We start from the raw sequence: 17,672 nt of genomic DNA on the forward strand, positions 1-17,672 counted from the left end.
AGAGAGAGAGAGAGAGAGAGAGAGAGAGAGAGAGAGAGAGAGAGAGAAACTGCCTTCAACTAGCAGAGATAAAGAGCAAAATGAGAAAAAAAAAATCCATTCAACACATGGCAATGAAGGAGATAATAAGACAGAAGTGAGAAATCTAGAAAACTTAGATAATGTGACAGACATTAATGGATACAAACCAATAATGAGGAAAACCATGAGTGGTCTCATCTTTCTGTTTAAACATTTGGGAACGACACTTAATGTTTTGAGAAACAAGTATTGGATTCAGCCTTATTCTCTCTACAGCTCATGAAAATGAAATGACAATGAAAATCAAGTGATGTTTAAGAGCCTAGGCAGAAATACTATGATGCCATGACATCAAGCATCATAGAGGCAAGTTATCTTTGGGAATTGGATTCTGAAATATTTACAAATGCATATGCAGGCATTTGGGGGGATGAAACCCAAGTCTAACAGGAGATTCACCTATGTTTCACATACATGCTATGTACATAGCCAAAAGGTAATTTTAAATAGCATTTTAAATAATTTTTCACATAAAAAATTCCATGGGGAAATATTTTCCTCTTGTGTTATAGCAAATGTTTAAATATAGTTAGGCTGTGGCACATTTTAGATTTTGGATTAGAGATGCTCAACCAAGTAGAAAAACTGGCAAATAGAAAATATCAATAGAATAAAAATTGGAATCTGAGAGGAAATAAAAATAGTATATTGTTAAATTTCTCTGTAGACTGATACAAAGAAAAGGCAAGCCATTATTATGAGAGATGACTCAAGAACATTACTGGGGACCCAACATACTATAAATACTGTGAACATCTTCATGTGAATCACACAAATGACTTGGATGAAATGGTATATTCTCAAGACACAAATTACCCCCCCCCCCAAAAAAAAAGATTTAAGAAGTAGAACTCCTGGCTAATGACAATGAATTCTGGCTAGTTTTTATGGTAACTTGATATAGGCTGGAGTCATTTGGGAAGAGAAAATTTCAACTGAGAAAATGCCCCGAGCTGGTTTGTAAAGACAAGCCTGTAGTTCATTTTCTTGATTGATGATTGGTGATTGATATGGGAGGACCCAGATCACTGTGGGTGTGGTTTAACTCTTGAGCTGATGGTCTTAGGTGCTATAAGAAGGCAGACTGAGAAAGCCATCGCTATAAGCAGTGTTCATCTATGGATTCTACTTCAGTTCCTATCTTGAATTTCTGCCCTGACTTCCTTGGATGATGGGCTTAAGCTATAAGATGAAATAAATTCATCTTCCTCTCCAAGATGCTTTGGATCATGGAGTTTATCACAGAAATAGAAACCCAACTACAACAATGCAAGTGAAAAAAACAACTATATTTGTAATGAAAACCTCCCCTCGAACTGATGTTCAGGGCAAGAGAGCTTCTCTGGTGAGCTCAGTTCAGTGCTCAGAGCCAGAGGAGAGAATAGAGCTTCCAACTCATTTTCTAAAAGCTAGTGTTTCCATGATACCTAAGCAAACACACTAGTGCCTCACAAAACACATCCCCAAATATTAGCAAATGAAATTTAGCAGTATTATTTTCATGATGTAATATATCATAACCAAATAGCAATCCCAAATCAGCATGAAAATCATTGCAGTTCCCCAGGTTCATAAAATAAAGAGGAAAACTCCTATTGTTAGGCAAATAAGGCTGTAAAAGGACTTGTCAATACTCAATGCCCAGGCAAATCAAGAGTCTTCATCAAATTAGTAATAGGAAAAAAAAAATAGACTGAATAAAAACCAAAGAAGGGACTTAAGTAGACATTTCTCCAAAAGTCTATATAAATGATCAACAGGCACACATACATACAATATTCAATCATTAGAAAAGCTTTAAAGAACTGTCAAGCAAAACCACAATGAGATACTAATTAGGATGGATATTTAAGAGTAAACACAGAACAATTATAAATGATGGTATACCAAAACAAGGACCTTTGTACTTTACAGTAGGAATGTCAAGTAGGGCAGTTGCCATGGAAACGGTATGACAGTTCCTCAAAACTTACAAATAGGATTGACATGTAATTCAGCAATTTCACTCCTTGGTACATACCCCCAAAAAGTGAAAGCAGGGCATCAAAATAACATTTGTGCACTCATGTTCCTGGGAGGATTAATAAAAATAGATTAAAGGTAAACAGAATCCAAGTGTCCATCAACATGTGGATGGATAAAATAGGCCATATTCATGGAAGGGAACGTTATTGTGCCTCAGCAAAGGAGACTGACAAATGTTACACTATGGAGGAAACCTAAGGGTGTTGTGTGCAAGTAAACTGAACCATTTGCAAAAGGACAGATGATCTATGATTCCACTCACATGAGGTCCCCAGAGGAGTTAATGCAGAGACAGAAAGTGGACTGTGCTCACCCGGGGATGGAGTGTCAGTTTTAATGGGGACAGAGTTTTGTTTATAAGACAGTAAGAGTTCTTTGGATGGGTGTGGTGACAGTTGCCAAACATCATTATTTACTTAATGCCATGGAACTGGTCACTAAAAACTAGTAAAATATCTCACAATAAATTGTGAAATATAAACAGTACTTTATATAGACAGTCTTATGTAGATGGAATCTACATTTTAAAATATTCTTATTCTTAACAGGGAATAAGACAAAATGCTGTCTCTCAGTACTTCTTCTTTATATCCTACTTGCGATGATGCCTTATGCAATAAGTCATGAAAAACATGGCTGTGCATAGAGGATGGCTTTCTAGAGCCTTTCTCCATCTCTTATCTCCTACATTATTTTCACTACCTATTCTGCAACATAAATTGTTTGACCATTAGAGGACTGGAACATATAAATAGAATTACATGTCAATTCTATTTGTTTAGGGCTGGGCTCTCAATATGAAACTTTCAAAAAGCAAGTTGTTTTTTTTTTAAAAAGAAAACTCCTAAGCCATCTATACAACACTGCTGTATTTGATAAGATCTCTTAAGAGAACCTCAACATTAAAGATCATTCTATAAAAATCAAGTATGTATGTATTGAGAAATGAATTGTTTAAAACTCAATATTAGCATTCATAATATGAGGAAAGGAAGGATCTATTGTATCTACACTGAAAATTATAAAATATTGGTAGAGGACATTAAGGGCAAGTGTGAGGAAGCAAGACACTACATAATGGAAGACTACAGGTTTGCTTCCATTTATATGGACATGAATATTTACCCTTGACCCACCGGGGTGAGGGTGGTGAAACACTGACTATCAAGGATCACATGTTCCAGAGGTGACAGAAATATTTCATATATCTGTGTCAAATTGCTTTTAATTGTATCCAAAGTTCCGTGACTTTTAAAAATTATTTCAATTAATGTGATTTTTCATTTATAGAAGGATGCTTTAGCTTCTGAAATCAGTCTGGAAATTTATTTTCTCGTGTTCCTTGTTCATAATTTTAACTATCTATTTTATATGTCTTTAAACATAATGTTTATTTTATGACCTTTTATCTTTTCCTTTATCAGGATACCTTCATAGACCTATACATAACATGTCTGTAAGTAAACAATGTCTAAGAACAGTGTATGAGAGGGTACAGAATTAGATTGGGGTCTTGCTTAAATATCAAATAGATGTTAGACAGGGTCTGGTAGCACTTTGACTGAATCTTGCAGTGGTTGGACCTCTTCATGCCGCTGGAGCACACTAAGAATAGCTTAAAGGATTCTCCCATCTTTCCCATACATAGATGGGAGCTTTTCTGACTCACATAGTATTCATGTGGCATGAAATTCCTACAAGGAAACACCTGTGTAAACCAGGGAAATCCTTGCATAAACAAGAATTCCACACAGGGGTGGTACAGCTAGCCAATTCTGAAATAACAGATTTCTCATCGATGGTCCCCATGGATAAGTGACATACAGTGTGAAGGAAAAAACAGATTCCTGTACTGCGCCACACAGGAAATTCATCTGAAAGGATTACAGATTTAAATAAAGTGAAGAATGTGGGCTAGGGGAGCCTTTCTAAGCCTGTTGGCGGAGAGATAAAAGGTAGGTGATAGAGGCAGCAAAGAATCTGAATGTGGAAAATTACCAGAAGCAGGCATGATGACTAAAGGCAAGATGGCATCTTGGGAGAAGTCCTGGAACAGAAAAGGCATGTTAGTGAGCACTTCTGGAACCCGAGTCTCACTTGCTAATACTACTGATAAGACCAGCCTTGATGTTTCAGTTCAGATCTGTGATTATCCACAAGGGTCAACTTTACTCCCTGGGACAGTGTCTGGAGACATTTTGGAGGTGTACCCCTTAGTGGGTCAGGGAGAAGTGCTGCTAGCATCTATGTGTGGGGACCAGGAAAGCTCCTGCTACATGCTGCATGACATTACCAAATGCCCCATATCTGAGTTGAGAAGCTGCTAGCCAAGCATTGTGTGTGTGTGTGTGTGTGTGTGTGTGTGTGTGTGTGATAAAAATGAGCCTAGAAGGAGATAGAAGCTCAGTCACTGCTCCTTGGAAATTTCTCATGCTCTCTGTGATGCTGTTCATCTAAAGTTAACCTAAAAATTGGAAGCTTTAGCAGCTATAGACTTTCATCATGCATGTCATTTCTGTCTTATTAAAACATATGGACAATGTTATAATGGCGATGCATGATGTTTGAGGATGCTTAGTGAAGGTGGAGTTCATGTGGCAACACTACTGTATCAAGAAATCTATACCCATGAGTGTTATGATCATGTCTGTCTTATCACCAAAGTCCTAGGAATCTTGCTAAGAGATTCCATGGCTCTTTTTAAGGATGTTTGTCATCACAATGTTCGAAAAGGTTTAAAATAAAAGTAATCTATTTAACAATATGATTTTCGGTTTTCAAGGTGAAGTAAATTCATACAGAAGAAGGCTTTACAATGATTAGATGTTTAACAGGGAATCACAGACAACACAGGTGGACAATCCAGGTGTATGATGTCATTTTTGTTTTTGAAAAAAGGAGAAGAGAAGAAAGGAAGTATTATATGGGGAGAAAGAAAAGTTAGTGTGTGAATGGGAGAATTTACATAACCGATGGGAGGACTTACTGGGTAGTAGAGTTAACGCTGATTTTCATGTTTCTATTTTTCCTTCAATTTTAATTTTTATAATGAATGTTTTACTTTTTCAACATGAAACAGAAGAGAGGGGCTGATTCATTTACATTTTTTTCTAAGCAATCTTTTCACAGAATGCTAAACCTGGAGGAAACCATAGCCACCAACGAGCCATAACCCAACCAAGTTTTAAAGATGCTGCCAGTGGGCTGGGACAGGGCATGACATGTCAGCATGATGTCCCTCTCACACTGACCTCCCAAATGCACATTATGATATTTCATGCATTTTATGGGCTACCCCTCCAAATTCTATGGCTGGTGTCATAGCTTGGTGGGCTATGGTTTTTGCACTGAACTATTTCACTCAGACTTACACATTTGTGCTGACCCAGGAGTACTAGAGAAAACTTACAAGCTCACTGCCTGAACAAAAACGTCTAAGCATGGTTTATCCAAGCAAAAATGCTCAAGCTTCTATCCTCCTCATTCCAGAGCCAGATCCCACATCATTTAACTGCCAGTTTAGTCCTGGGAGTAAAGAACTGTATAATCTCTATCTTGTCCAACTCACGTATTTATACATGCAAAAGATAGGACAGAGCCAGGAGGAGTATGTTTTGTGTAAAAAAAAATCTGTCATTATGACTTTCTACACATGTGAATGAGCTGGACTTCAAAGTTGGCTTTGGATTTTTAGCAAGAATTTTGTTGTGGCACAATCTAAGGCTCTGAGAAACCCCGAGTTTCTCAGAAGATTCACAGCTCTGAGAAGCAAGGAGTACTGCGGGTTTTCTTTTCCTCATGGGACCCATGTGAATGATGTCACAGAATGAATGATGGCTACACAGTTCATGAAGATTTTTCGAGCACACCAAGGAGCATAGAGAAGCTGGGTTTGGTAGTATAGCTGTGATCCTAACACTGGAGAGGCAGAGGCCAGAAGCGTCACAGCAAGTTCTAGGACATCCAGGAATACATAATGAGTTTCTGTCTCAAGAAAACCAAAACCAGCCAGCCAGCCAGCCAGCCAGCCAAATGACAAGTCCAGGTCAATGGGGAGATCCAAGGATGAGGTCCATGCATGCAAATCTTACAACTCATAGAGAAAATGGTTACAAAAAAAAAAAAAAAAAAAACCCTAATTTTGGTAACTTTTGTTCTGATTTCATGGACAACCTCCTAGAGGCTAATATATAAGGCTCTCCTGTGGTTATGTGTCATGTGTCACAACAATCAGAGGAGGCAGGTAGGTACTTCAGGGAGAAGAGTCTAACCCTAATTGTGGTGACATTGCAAAAAGAAATACCACTACTACACATGCCTGCCCTCCAGGACACCCCAACCCTGAAGAGCCTGTGATAGCCCCTAAGAATCAAGACACGTAGAAGAGATAAACCCATCTCCCCAAATCTCTCACACAAGACAGCACTAGTTGGGACATCAGTGTTGGGTGGGATGATCCTAGATGTGATGTCCTTCCTGGATAAGAACAATTCTCTATACTCTCAACATCAGGCTCATATTATGCACTACAGTGTTCCAGCTGTGAAGCAGGGTCATTACCAACACAGATGCCTTCCCCATGCTGTGCTGTACTGGGTCACAAAGTATTAGATAGCAATGTGAGAAGCATTTCCACATTTGACAGCAAACTATTCTGAAATCAGAGTTTAAAAGGACTCAAGTCTGTTCTGTCATCTTCACCCGTCTTCTGCTCTCCAAAGTTGGTGTACAAACCAGAAAGGATCACATCTTACACAAAGGTCTTAGATTTGCTCTAAGGTTACTGGGAGAAAGAAAAACTTGACCAAGACACAGGGCTGAGATACATGATCCTATTTCTCACGTTTTTGATTTTTCCATTTTCCAGGTCATCTGTACCCAAAACACTTTTCTTTACATAACTCATCACAATACCACTTTGTCCTCCCAGGATTGTGTTTAATCTGACTTCCAGCAAACAGCTCAGACCACACCTAAGACTAATAACTACAGAGTGGTATTGAGTCCCACTGTGAATTCACGTGAGTAGCTTGATACACGTGAATCGCCTATGAATGGTGTGGTGAATAACTAGCTAAATGGACTGAAATGCAGTGGGTCTTCTATCAGTACCCCATGTGGAGCCTCTGCTGGTGGTCCTCATGCTATCTAGAACTCATTCATGTCTAGACAGCTGCTCTATGGTTCTCTAACTTAAAAATTTAGACCATTATCTGATCAGTCTTCAGTCCTCGAATCTATCTTTCTTTACCTGAACAAATAGACTGTTAGTAATGACTTTCTCCCTAACATTGTAGAGACATAGCTCATTCATATAATGGCTCTTGATTTCTAGAGCTGACTTGGGTGATGAAAAGGGGCAAATTTGGGTTCTTAAAGATTATGGAGAAGTATATTTATTATCCTGGAAGAGATGACTTCACCTCATTAAGACTTATCAGTAATGAAACAAACTTTAAAACCTTGCACATCTTTGTGAAAACCCTCTACATCTTTGTGCAGAACTGCTCAAATGTCCCCTCTTCTTCAACATTCATTTAGCCATCTGAAAGATGACAAGCGTGTCCCATGGTTGTATTTGACTCTTCTGACCGGCTTCTCAGGGGACACACAGTTTAGAGAGCCTCACTCCTAAGTTTTCAGACCAACTGGGGATTCTGTAGTTTTCACAACCTACCTCTTGGTGGTGAATCCTACATGGCTCCCTCCCTTCCTTGGTTAGAGAATGTTAGGCCCAGGTGTGAGGAGTGGTTGTATAAGGAGGAAGACACCAGGTCCTTGAGTGACCCTGATGTCACATCAGTTGCTTTATTGGCTCATCAGAGTATCTTGACCTCCAACAAACAACCAGGCCTTGAATATCTGCTCTAAGACAGTGCTCTGCAGGGTGGAGACTCATAGGGTTCCCACCTTTTCAGATTGTGCAGCCTAGCAGGAAAAGGGCCTCTAGAGAGTGGAGAGGTCACTTTAAAAGACTGTAACCTATACACTTGAGTTTTCTTTCTGAACTATGCAATCAGAGAGCAGCAGAGTACCTGGAACCTGGATGACATAAATCGTCAAGGAAATGAGAACAGACTGTCCAGATGGAATGCTGGTATGGAGGTACCAGAAGGTGCTAGAGTTTAGCAGGTGCCCCAATCATTAGTGACAATGGTAACTGGCATACAGTGACAGACTTTGTTGCCAACAATAAAAGGGGAATCTGGGCTAATGGCCATGATGAATAGTTTAGGAAACAGGAAAAGAACAAGAGGGAATTTGTCAGGCTTTGGTCAAAAGATAAGAGGCAGCCCTAGGGTCAATGGTGTGAAGGGGTAGAAGAAAAAAAAAAAAACACCTCCCTTTGCTTGGGCATCATTCCATCTGATTCTGAGAAGTACCCTGATAACTTCTCTGACAGCTACAATGACAGAAAATCCCTTCTCCAATGAAAGAAGAATTCAAGTAACCATCTGGTCGACTTCTCCCACTGAACTAATAAAGTTATTGCTGACAAGTGACCTAAGATTATAAAAAGACTAGCCTTGAGCACAGGTGGCACACTTTGTCTAAAGGCCAGGTGACGGCTATTTTGGTTTTGTGGGCTGCACAGTTTCTTTCCCAACTCTCAAGCTCTGTCACTATTATAGAAGTAGCAAGGGGACCTTGTATGTATTAACATCAATGTATAAATGAACATCAATGGTTGTGGGATTGGGGTGAATCATTGTTTGCTGACACCTCCTCTCTTCAAAATGTTGAGTGAGATGTGGCTCCAGTTTCTTTGTGCATTCATAGGCACACTAAAACACCCTCTGGACCAAGTCATAGTTAATAAAACAAACAAAACCCCACTTCCCCCAATTATTCTTCCTTCAGAAAAGGTAAGAAAACACTACCCTAAAACTATTTACTTGGTCATGACCATACACCACTTATCAGCTGTACAAGTTATCTCTATAGTGTTAGTTCTCACTGAGAAGTGCTGCAGACAGGAGCAACCTCAGGAAATGCAGATGGATTTACACAATGCTGGACATCTCAGTTCCTACAGCTGACAGTCCATCTGGTCCACTGGCAAGTCCTGCTGGTTCACCTTTAAAACATGCCTCTGCTGAGTACGTTTTTGTTGCTTGTGTATATAAAGTTACAGAGCTGACCACTTTGTCCTGAACAACCAAAAGGAGGACTTATCCTTTGCAGAGGCTAGATCTCCCTTTCTCAGCAATCATCAGTTCCTTGTATTCTCTAGTGCAGGGGTATGACCCTGTGAGATTTGAGACTTTTCCTTTCCTCATTAACATGTCCATTGATATTGCCATAGTGTGTGTGTGTCTCTGTGTGTGTCTGTGTCTGTTGTGTTGTGTGTAACAACAATACTTAATGGAAGAAGAGGTTACCAGTTTGAGAGTGAGTGGTGGGGTATGGAAGACCTTGGAAATGGCTGAAGAAAAAGAAGGGGAAAGTGAAGTAATTATTTTAATTACTTCAATATTTTAATTGTTACTTACAAAGTGTTAATACTATTTTAATTATCAATACTCTAAATATTTTATTTAAAATGTATTAAAAAGTTTTTTTAAAAAAAAAACATGGTTCTGGGTCTGAACACTTTGCAACACCTTCACCACTCTCCCCAGTCCAAGTCTGTTCTCACAATTGTCTGGCGTGCTCCTAGGTGAGTGAGCAGAGGTTAGCTAGGAAAGAATAGTTCACTGCTATCTTTACATGGGTGAGAAGATGATGGTCTATAGTCCACTTGTAGTCTTGTCCTAGGTGGAACTCAGGAAGACTCCCAACTCCTTTCTGAGTGATGAGAGGTGCACTGGAAAGTGGCAGGGTGGCCAGCTCTTATATGCACTGCATGGCACACTCTGGGGCGATACCCCTCATTAGTCCACCTTAGAGACTAACCAGCAAGCAAGGGCTTCTTATTCAAGGTCACATCTACTCCCTGGGATATAAAGGCCCAGCCTTCTTGCTCCAGCTCAGAGCAACACTAAAGAGCCATTCCCAATCCTGAATTGGCTGTAACCTTCATTTTACCTGTACACCAAGAGTACCTTTCCTATCTGTTCATCCCTTCTTTATCTTTCTTCAATCAATGGTTATTCTCACAAGCACGCCTTAGGATATAGGCTATCCATTGATCTCTACCACAGAGTCTTAATTCCAAGAACACAGGATGCAATCCTGTCAAGTAGTTCTAGATCAAAGGTCACAAATTATAGGCAGGCTAAGTCTGTCATACCATTTGCCTTTGTACATAAAACTTTATTGGCACCAGCTGTGTAAATCTATGGATCACAATGCTTTCCCACCAGAACAGTAGAGCTGAGTAAATGCCATACAACATATGTGACTTTCAAGGATGGGCATACTTTCCATTATAAGAGGACAGAACAGGACAGGAGAGGACAGGACAGGGAAGGGAAGGGAAGGGAAGGGAAGGGGAGGAGAGAGGAGGGGAGGGGAGGGGGGTAATAAAAGGAAAGGGAAGAGAAGGGAGGAGACAGGGGGAGATAGAGGAGGAGAAAAAAGAGGAGGATGGTAGAGGTTAGTGAAGGGAAAAGAAGGAGGAAGGGGAGGGGAAAAGACAAGAAAGAATAAAAGTTTGCTTCATTAAATTCTAGATTATTTGGGGTGGAGAAACATTTGCAAAATAACATTTCTTCCCATGCTGTCTGAGCCCTGTAGAAATAAGTCCTCTGTGATGAGAGAGCTGAGTTCAAGAGGCATTTTCTCTTCAGGTAAGCCTGATGTGTAAATGAAGTAAAGCTAGACCACTACGCACACCCCATGCCTAGGAATACAAGCAGATTTGGAATCTATGCAGTGGCCTGGCAGGGGCTTATTCCTTCTAGCCACTCAGACCAATGCCTTTAGAGCAGTGCTTCTCAACCATGCTAACGCTATAACCCTTTAATACAGTTCCTCATGTTGTGGAGACTCCCAGCCATAAAACTATTTTGTTGCTTCTTCATAACTGTAATTTATTTTATTGTTATAAGTGGCAACATGAACATTTGATGTGCAGGATATCTGGCGTGCATCCTCCAAAGGGGTTTACCACCCCCAGGTTGAGAAGCAAGGCTTTAGAGTATGTACACTGGCCATGGGCCTACCACAGAGCAGGACATTATATTCCTTAGTCTTTTCTCCGATAGCATCTAACATCGTATCTTGCTTTGTATCTACATGGATATCTCAGGAAGGACAAGAGCTTTAGAGATGAATCACAGATACAAAATGAACTATGTAGTAGTTAATGTATCAGAATCAATGATGAATCAATCACACACACACTGAGGTCAGGATCATTTAGATTAATATTTAAAAATCCCACAGAGTGGCACAGAGACCAGGATTTGGGTTAGGGAAGGAGCTCCGAGCTGATGAGCTTTAACTAAATCAATAACTAAACTTATTACAGCTCATCAGAAATCCATTTGTAGCCCACTGTATCACCACCCCAGGAGATACTCCTGAGCCATCTTTAAATACTACTTTCCATGGTGACAGTTGAGACAGACCCACTACTAGGTACCACAGCATCCTGACTGCTCTGCCCAGGGTTATCACTGGCAAGGATACAACAGGATCCACAGACATAGCTCTAGCACTTAATGGATACACAGACTTAGTTAAGTCATTTTATCTTCAAGCCTTGGTTGTCTTGTCTACAAGATACACATCACTGATACTTTCCCTACAGAATTGTTTAGAAGATTTAAAATAATGGATACAAGCCAGGATCTGGCATCAGGGATTTTAACAACATATACCATGATTATTCTTCATGAGCATAGGGTGGTCACAGTGATGAAAGTTTCCCTCACAATAGGGGCAGAGTTTTGTAGGATCTTTACCCCTACAGTACCAGCAGGATGCTCAGTAACAAAGCATCAAAGACCAAGAAGGAATGCAAAGAGAGAGTCAACTTTTAACCTCAGTCTCAAAGGAGAAGTGAGTATTCATGTTTGCTGAAACTACCTGTTTTTCATGATGTAATTGCATGTATCCTATCTTTCCATACCTTAGGAGTCTTCCTGGGTACTTATCTTCAAGGTTTACTCGGGAATATCATCTAGTAAACTTTCTATCCAGTGATCTAGTGACTATAGCTAAAATTATCTTGACTCTATGCGCTCTCCCGTGCAGCACCTACAAAGGTCTCAGCAACGTGAGCCCTGCTTGAGTAGAGTTCAGATAAAAGGAGCTAGCTTCAGACAGTAAGAAGGATGAAGCCCATTAAGTGTATGTAGCCACAGGAAGCTATCAAGAATGCCTTAGATACAACGCCAGATGCTGACAGGAAATGCACAGGTCTTCCAAGTCTTAATGAGCATGGCCATGGTCTGAGAGTACTTGTGTTAAGGCTAAAAGGTTCTGTGAGGGTGGAAGATGAGCTTGCAAATGCTCCCTGCGATGATGATGTACCCTGTACCAGACTAGACTATGATCATTAGAGCTAGTCAATCATGCTTGTAAACTTCAGGCGGGAATTCTGTGGCATGGAGAGAGATGCTTTCTCATTATCCAATAAGAAATGTAGCCCACTGAAAATTAGTATAGATATACATAAGTGAGAGTGTATACAAGCCGAGTAAATGTGTATATGTGTGTGTGTGTGTACACATGTGTGCATTCATGAATGCTAGAGGCACATTCCCAAACAATAAATTCCCCCCCCTATTCTGATGGAGAAAAAAGACATATGGCTCTCTGCTGCTCTTTGGGCCTTAGGGTTAGGAATTATTTCTTTGCATAGCTCTTCAATCCTTGAAGTTTTCTCCGGTGCTGGATGTTAGGATAGAAACTGCCAAGGTTCACATGATACTTCTTCTCTTCAAAAATTCCATCTGGGACTGATAGAGAATAGGAAATAAACCTAAGCTTGAAGACATTGAAGAATACTAATTGATGAGTGAAGGATAAGAGCTTGGAGTGGCTGTGTCACTGTCCACATTCATTGAACTAGAAAATAGGAACGCGATGCTCAGATTCTTTGAGCCTCTGCGGCTTTTTCCAAATGATAGGATGCAGTCTAGTGATTTAGAGTCAGGCTCTAAATACATTTAGAGTCTCTATAATACATGACTATTCTGAGGGATGTCAGCCCCACAGGAGGCAGAACTAACCTCCACTAACCCGCCTAGGAACAGCCAGCTTCTTTTCAAAGCCACAGGGAAGCCACTCGGCCCTGAAATGTATTTGTGATCAGGACCTGGTTATTTTTAAAGAGCCTTTGGTGAGATTTTTTAAAATTTCCAAGTGATTATTCTATACTGTGAAACAGAGCATTTAGTCACGTTCACCATAGAGAGCAGTCTCTCTATTTCTGGAATCATCATCAATAAGGATGAAGTGTTCAGCTTGAGCACTTCCTTAAATACAAAAGTGGCGTTTATCTTTGGAACACAGAACAACTGCTTGCATTTTCCTGCATGCAATGAGTGTGTTGATGCAGGCATTTCAATAGTTTAATCCATCCAAAAGCTATATTGAATTGACGCTAAAGATCTCTGAACATCCAATATATCTACACTTGTTAAAATTAATTACATCATTTAACACTTCCACATGCATTATAGTTTTAAGTGTTTTACAGTCATTTTTATTAATTAATAAATGCTAAATGGATAAGAAATTCATGCTATAAAATTACTATGCATATGCTGCATTTTCAGTTTTACTATTATTTCTTTCAAATATTTTCCCCAAGTGGAAATCCATGACTCATAAACCAGTCACTCTCACAGAAAGTACAACTGAAACAGAGACGGAGAAATTTGGGCTGCTTCCCTCCCTCCAAGACAGACTCGTTTCCTTTCCTGAAAGCCAAAGGGTCTCAGGGAAGCCCACCTGGGAAATTCTGTCTGGCCCTGAAATAGCAGAAATAGCAACAAAGCCTAGCCAGGATGCTCCAGACACAACCCAGGACACATGATTCCTTTTGCTGCTGATTGGTAAGGAACATTCCAACTTTCCCATTAGGAAACATGCTGTACTTACTACACACACACACACACACACACACACACACACACAAAATACACACACATACAACTCAAGTGTAGTTTTTAAATGTTGATGCTAACACATTTATCAATGATAGGATTAAAAAGCAAAAATCTCAGATTCTAGAACTCTCAATAGTCATTGGACCCCTGAGGTGTGTTAAAAACAAAATCTGGGTGTGGGTGTCATTTTATTTTACTTACCCTGTTTTGGAATGTGGTCTGAGCATACTCTTATTTCAGCTGTGGAAGCCACTGCTTGCTATGGGTTGCCTGTATGGCCTGGCACTATTGTTGGGAAAGGGATCTTGATCAAAGGTTTCTTGTTATCTACAAATGTGTCATCTGAGAACATCTGTCTATTCAGACAACAGCGCTAATTTATGAGCTGCTGACTTGGGGCAGAGAGGACCAAATGCTCAAGGTGATCCATCTACTGGGACGATGCTATACAGAAGAAATTCAGTAGCACTCCCTTAGCTGGACACTGATATTGGGTAACCTCCTGAGGTGAACATCTACTCACCAGTCCTGTAACTCCAGCCGGGAATATGGATGGAGAGTTGGTTGGTGTGGCTGCTACTGGTACATGTTGCATGGTCCTCTTTCTCCTTTCGTACTGGGACCTGGTTCCTTCCCACATCTGCAACTTTGACATTTTCCAGTGGAGGGGAGCCAGTCCGAGGGCATGTGCCACTCCCCAAATGTACTGGCACCAACGCTGGGCTCTCCTTCCAGTGACCACCTTGTGGCTGGCCCCATTGTGGGCCTAGGAGGTCCTGCTTTCCCTCTGAGAGTTCCTGCGACAGAGCTCTGCTGATTGGCTCTCCATTAGCTGGGCTGTCTACTCCATCTGCTGTTAACTGGTGGGAACTGCAGCGGAGGCTGAGAGACAGGACAGACCTGTGCATTTTGGGGCTAGCAATTTGAGGTCTCTCAAGGGGAACAGAAAGAGACTTGTCCAAATAGTAAATGGCATTGGGACACTGCTGAGACACCCGGAGGTGGACACAAGAACTGAACACCAGTGGGACTTTTCTCGATGGTGAATTGTCTGAAGAAAAACCGTCCTCATTGTCATTCATGTGGGTGACCCAGTAGTCCTGCCTTGCACTCAGTCTTGAGTGAGCCTGGGAAACCCTCAGCCCCTCTACGGAGCCATTGCTGGGGAACTCTGTACAGGCGAAGGGTCTACTGTGCTGACAGAGACGGGCATCACTATCCAGAACTAGGGGCTCTTGGAACACAGTATCCTTGGCCTTGCACTTGGGACACAGTGGGTCCCTAAAAGTGTCCCATACCAAGTTGCTGGTTGGAGGGCCCACACGTCGGGCAGTAATGGTGATCGACGAGAACCCGCTGTGGGGACCTTTGCCTAGATTGTCCCCGGTAGACAGTGGTTCTGTCTCCAGTCCTTGATCATCTGAGGGAGTCAAAATTCCCAATCTGTCTGGAGATAAAGCAAATGGCCTGTGCGTGCTCACTCCACCGCGCCTGGCCCAAGCTGGCTTTGTGGGACACAGCTGAGGCTGAGCAATTGCTTGTGGCAATATGGCTCCATTTTCCATAGATTTCTTTTCATCAATCAGCCGGGAAATGACCACAGGTGATATCATTCTTGTGTTCTGTGATGCCAGTGTCTCCTAGAAAATAGGGAAAAAAAAATCTCAATTATTCCAGCAGTTCGTAGGAATGTAGGTAGTGCACTCTTGCCGGCCGTGGGGATGCTGGAGAAGGAACACTTGGGTTTCTCATTAAAGCACTCTTGATGCCAAACCTGAGCATTCTGAGGGGATGGAGACCAAGGTATGTTTGTGAGGAAGTAATGTTCTGAACACCTTAGGAAAATCAAATGCCCACGTTCAGTTTCCCAGACAAGCCAATCAGTTGGCTTCTCTTACCAGAATGGATGTACCAAGATGGGTGTATACAGAGTATAGTAGCTCAATGCTCCTCTGTGAGGAGCATTGGTCCACCTTTTAAATGATCAAGGAATTCCATGCTTCCTAATTAGCAGTTCTTAAGCCTTTATGTAAATCATGCCTTTATCTACTGTGTGTAGAATAAGGCATGTGGGACATGCCCAAGCTTGGCTCAAGCTTTGAGACCGGTCTTAGTCACTTCCGCATCAGGGTGGCTCAGCAAGACCTGTTTGGCCCTGCTTCTGCACCCTCCATCACCCTTCCCTGCCTCCTACATCATCTTACCCCACCAAAAAAATCCCCTCCCTATGTTCCAAACTTAAATAAGTGAGAAGCTGATGCCATAAAGTTGAGTTCTTGCTTCGACAAGATTCCCAGCTTGGTGTGTTTCTTTTGGGCCATCAACATTCGACATCCAGTTCAGTCGCAGAAAGACCCCAGTGGGACTGGGAACTCTCTCCTCTCTTCTGGACCTGCCAGCAAAGAGCTGGCAAAGACTGTGCTGCTTCTTCTTCTTCTTCTTCTTCTTCTTCTTCTTCTTCTTCTTCTTCTTCTTCTTCTTCTTCTTCTTCTTCTTCTTTTTCTTCTTCTTCTTCTTCTTCCTCCTTCTTCTCTTTTTCTTTTTTGTACCATGTTTAACCAGATAAAGAACAAAAAGGAGAATCCTCTTCTTGTGTGTTCATGTATGTGTGTTGAGTACTGCAGAAGGCTGACCCCAGCCCAGCACTCAGTGACCACAGCCCAGCGCTTAGTGTAACAGAGCCCTCTGGACCTTGTGCACAAAATTGCACAGACTCTGAAATAATTAAAAAACTACAGCCTTGGAAGCCAAAAGGCATCGATAGGGTGCACAAGCATTCAAGAGCAGATCTCAAACCCTAGCATATCTTAGAATCACCTAGAACATTGTGGGCACAGGTCTGAAATTCTGGGTGTGGATTATTGAGGATGTTAGCCCACATGCATACACTAGCGACCCTGATGGAGGTGATTTAGGGAATGTGAACAGAATCTCAGCTGGTCTGCTGCCATCTCAAGAAAAAGCATCTATAAGGGGTGGGCCTAGATACCATGAAAGAAAGCTTGGGGTTTGCCTTTCCCAAGATGTAAAAACAAGCATAGGATTTGCATTTCCTTTACGGCAGATTTAATATTCATTTATTTAAGTAATGGAGTGTTCTCCTCTATCTGGACATGTGACTCTGCATACAACCCTGTAATGACAAAAGCTATAGTCTTGGGATAGTTATTTGGGATAAGGAACTCTTTATTGAAAAAATACTTTTGTAAGACTGGCCTATAGGCAAGTCTGTAGTACCCTCTTTCTTGATTGATGATTGATATGAGAGAACTTTGTCAACTGTGAGAGATGCAACCCCTGGGTTGAGATTTCTGGGTGCAACTAGAAAAATAGGCTGAGCACGTCATGAAGAGCAAGCCAGTAAGCAGGACCTTCTATAGACCAGCCTGACCTACCTCCACCATACAAATGTTGGGATTAAAGGCATGTGCACCGTGCCTGGCCCCCACAGTTTCTATGCCTTATTTACTCTTGATGCAAGAAGTCACAAATTTCAAAAGCTGACCAGAGATGGGGGTGGGGCATGGGGAGTCCACGTTAAACCTCCTTCAGTGTTTAAAA

The 17,672-nt window shown here is 41.3% G+C and overlaps 1 protein-coding gene across 2 annotated transcripts in view; it reads right to left on the reverse strand.

Moving 5' to 3' along the window:
- C1H10orf90 (chromosome 1 C10orf90 homolog) overlaps positions 1 to 17,672 on the reverse strand; it is a 102,107-nt gene that overhangs the window by 59,144 nt on the left and 25,291 nt on the right. For both annotated transcript variants that reach the window (XM_021216109.2, XM_021216105.1), the window contains one exon: positions 14,635 to 15,751. In XM_021216109.2, coding sequence (XP_021071768.1) covers positions 14,635 to 15,724 — 1,090 coding nt within the window. In that variant the 5' untranslated portion in view covers positions 15,725 to 15,751. The remainder of the gene's footprint in view (positions 1 to 14,634; positions 15,752 to 17,672) is intronic.

The sequence above is a fragment of the Mus pahari genome, chromosome 1 (assembly GCF_900095145.1).
Source record: "Mus pahari chromosome 1, PAHARI_EIJ_v1.1, whole genome shotgun sequence".
In the NCBI taxonomy this organism is placed as follows: domain Eukaryota; kingdom Metazoa; phylum Chordata; class Mammalia; order Rodentia; family Muridae; genus Mus; species Mus pahari.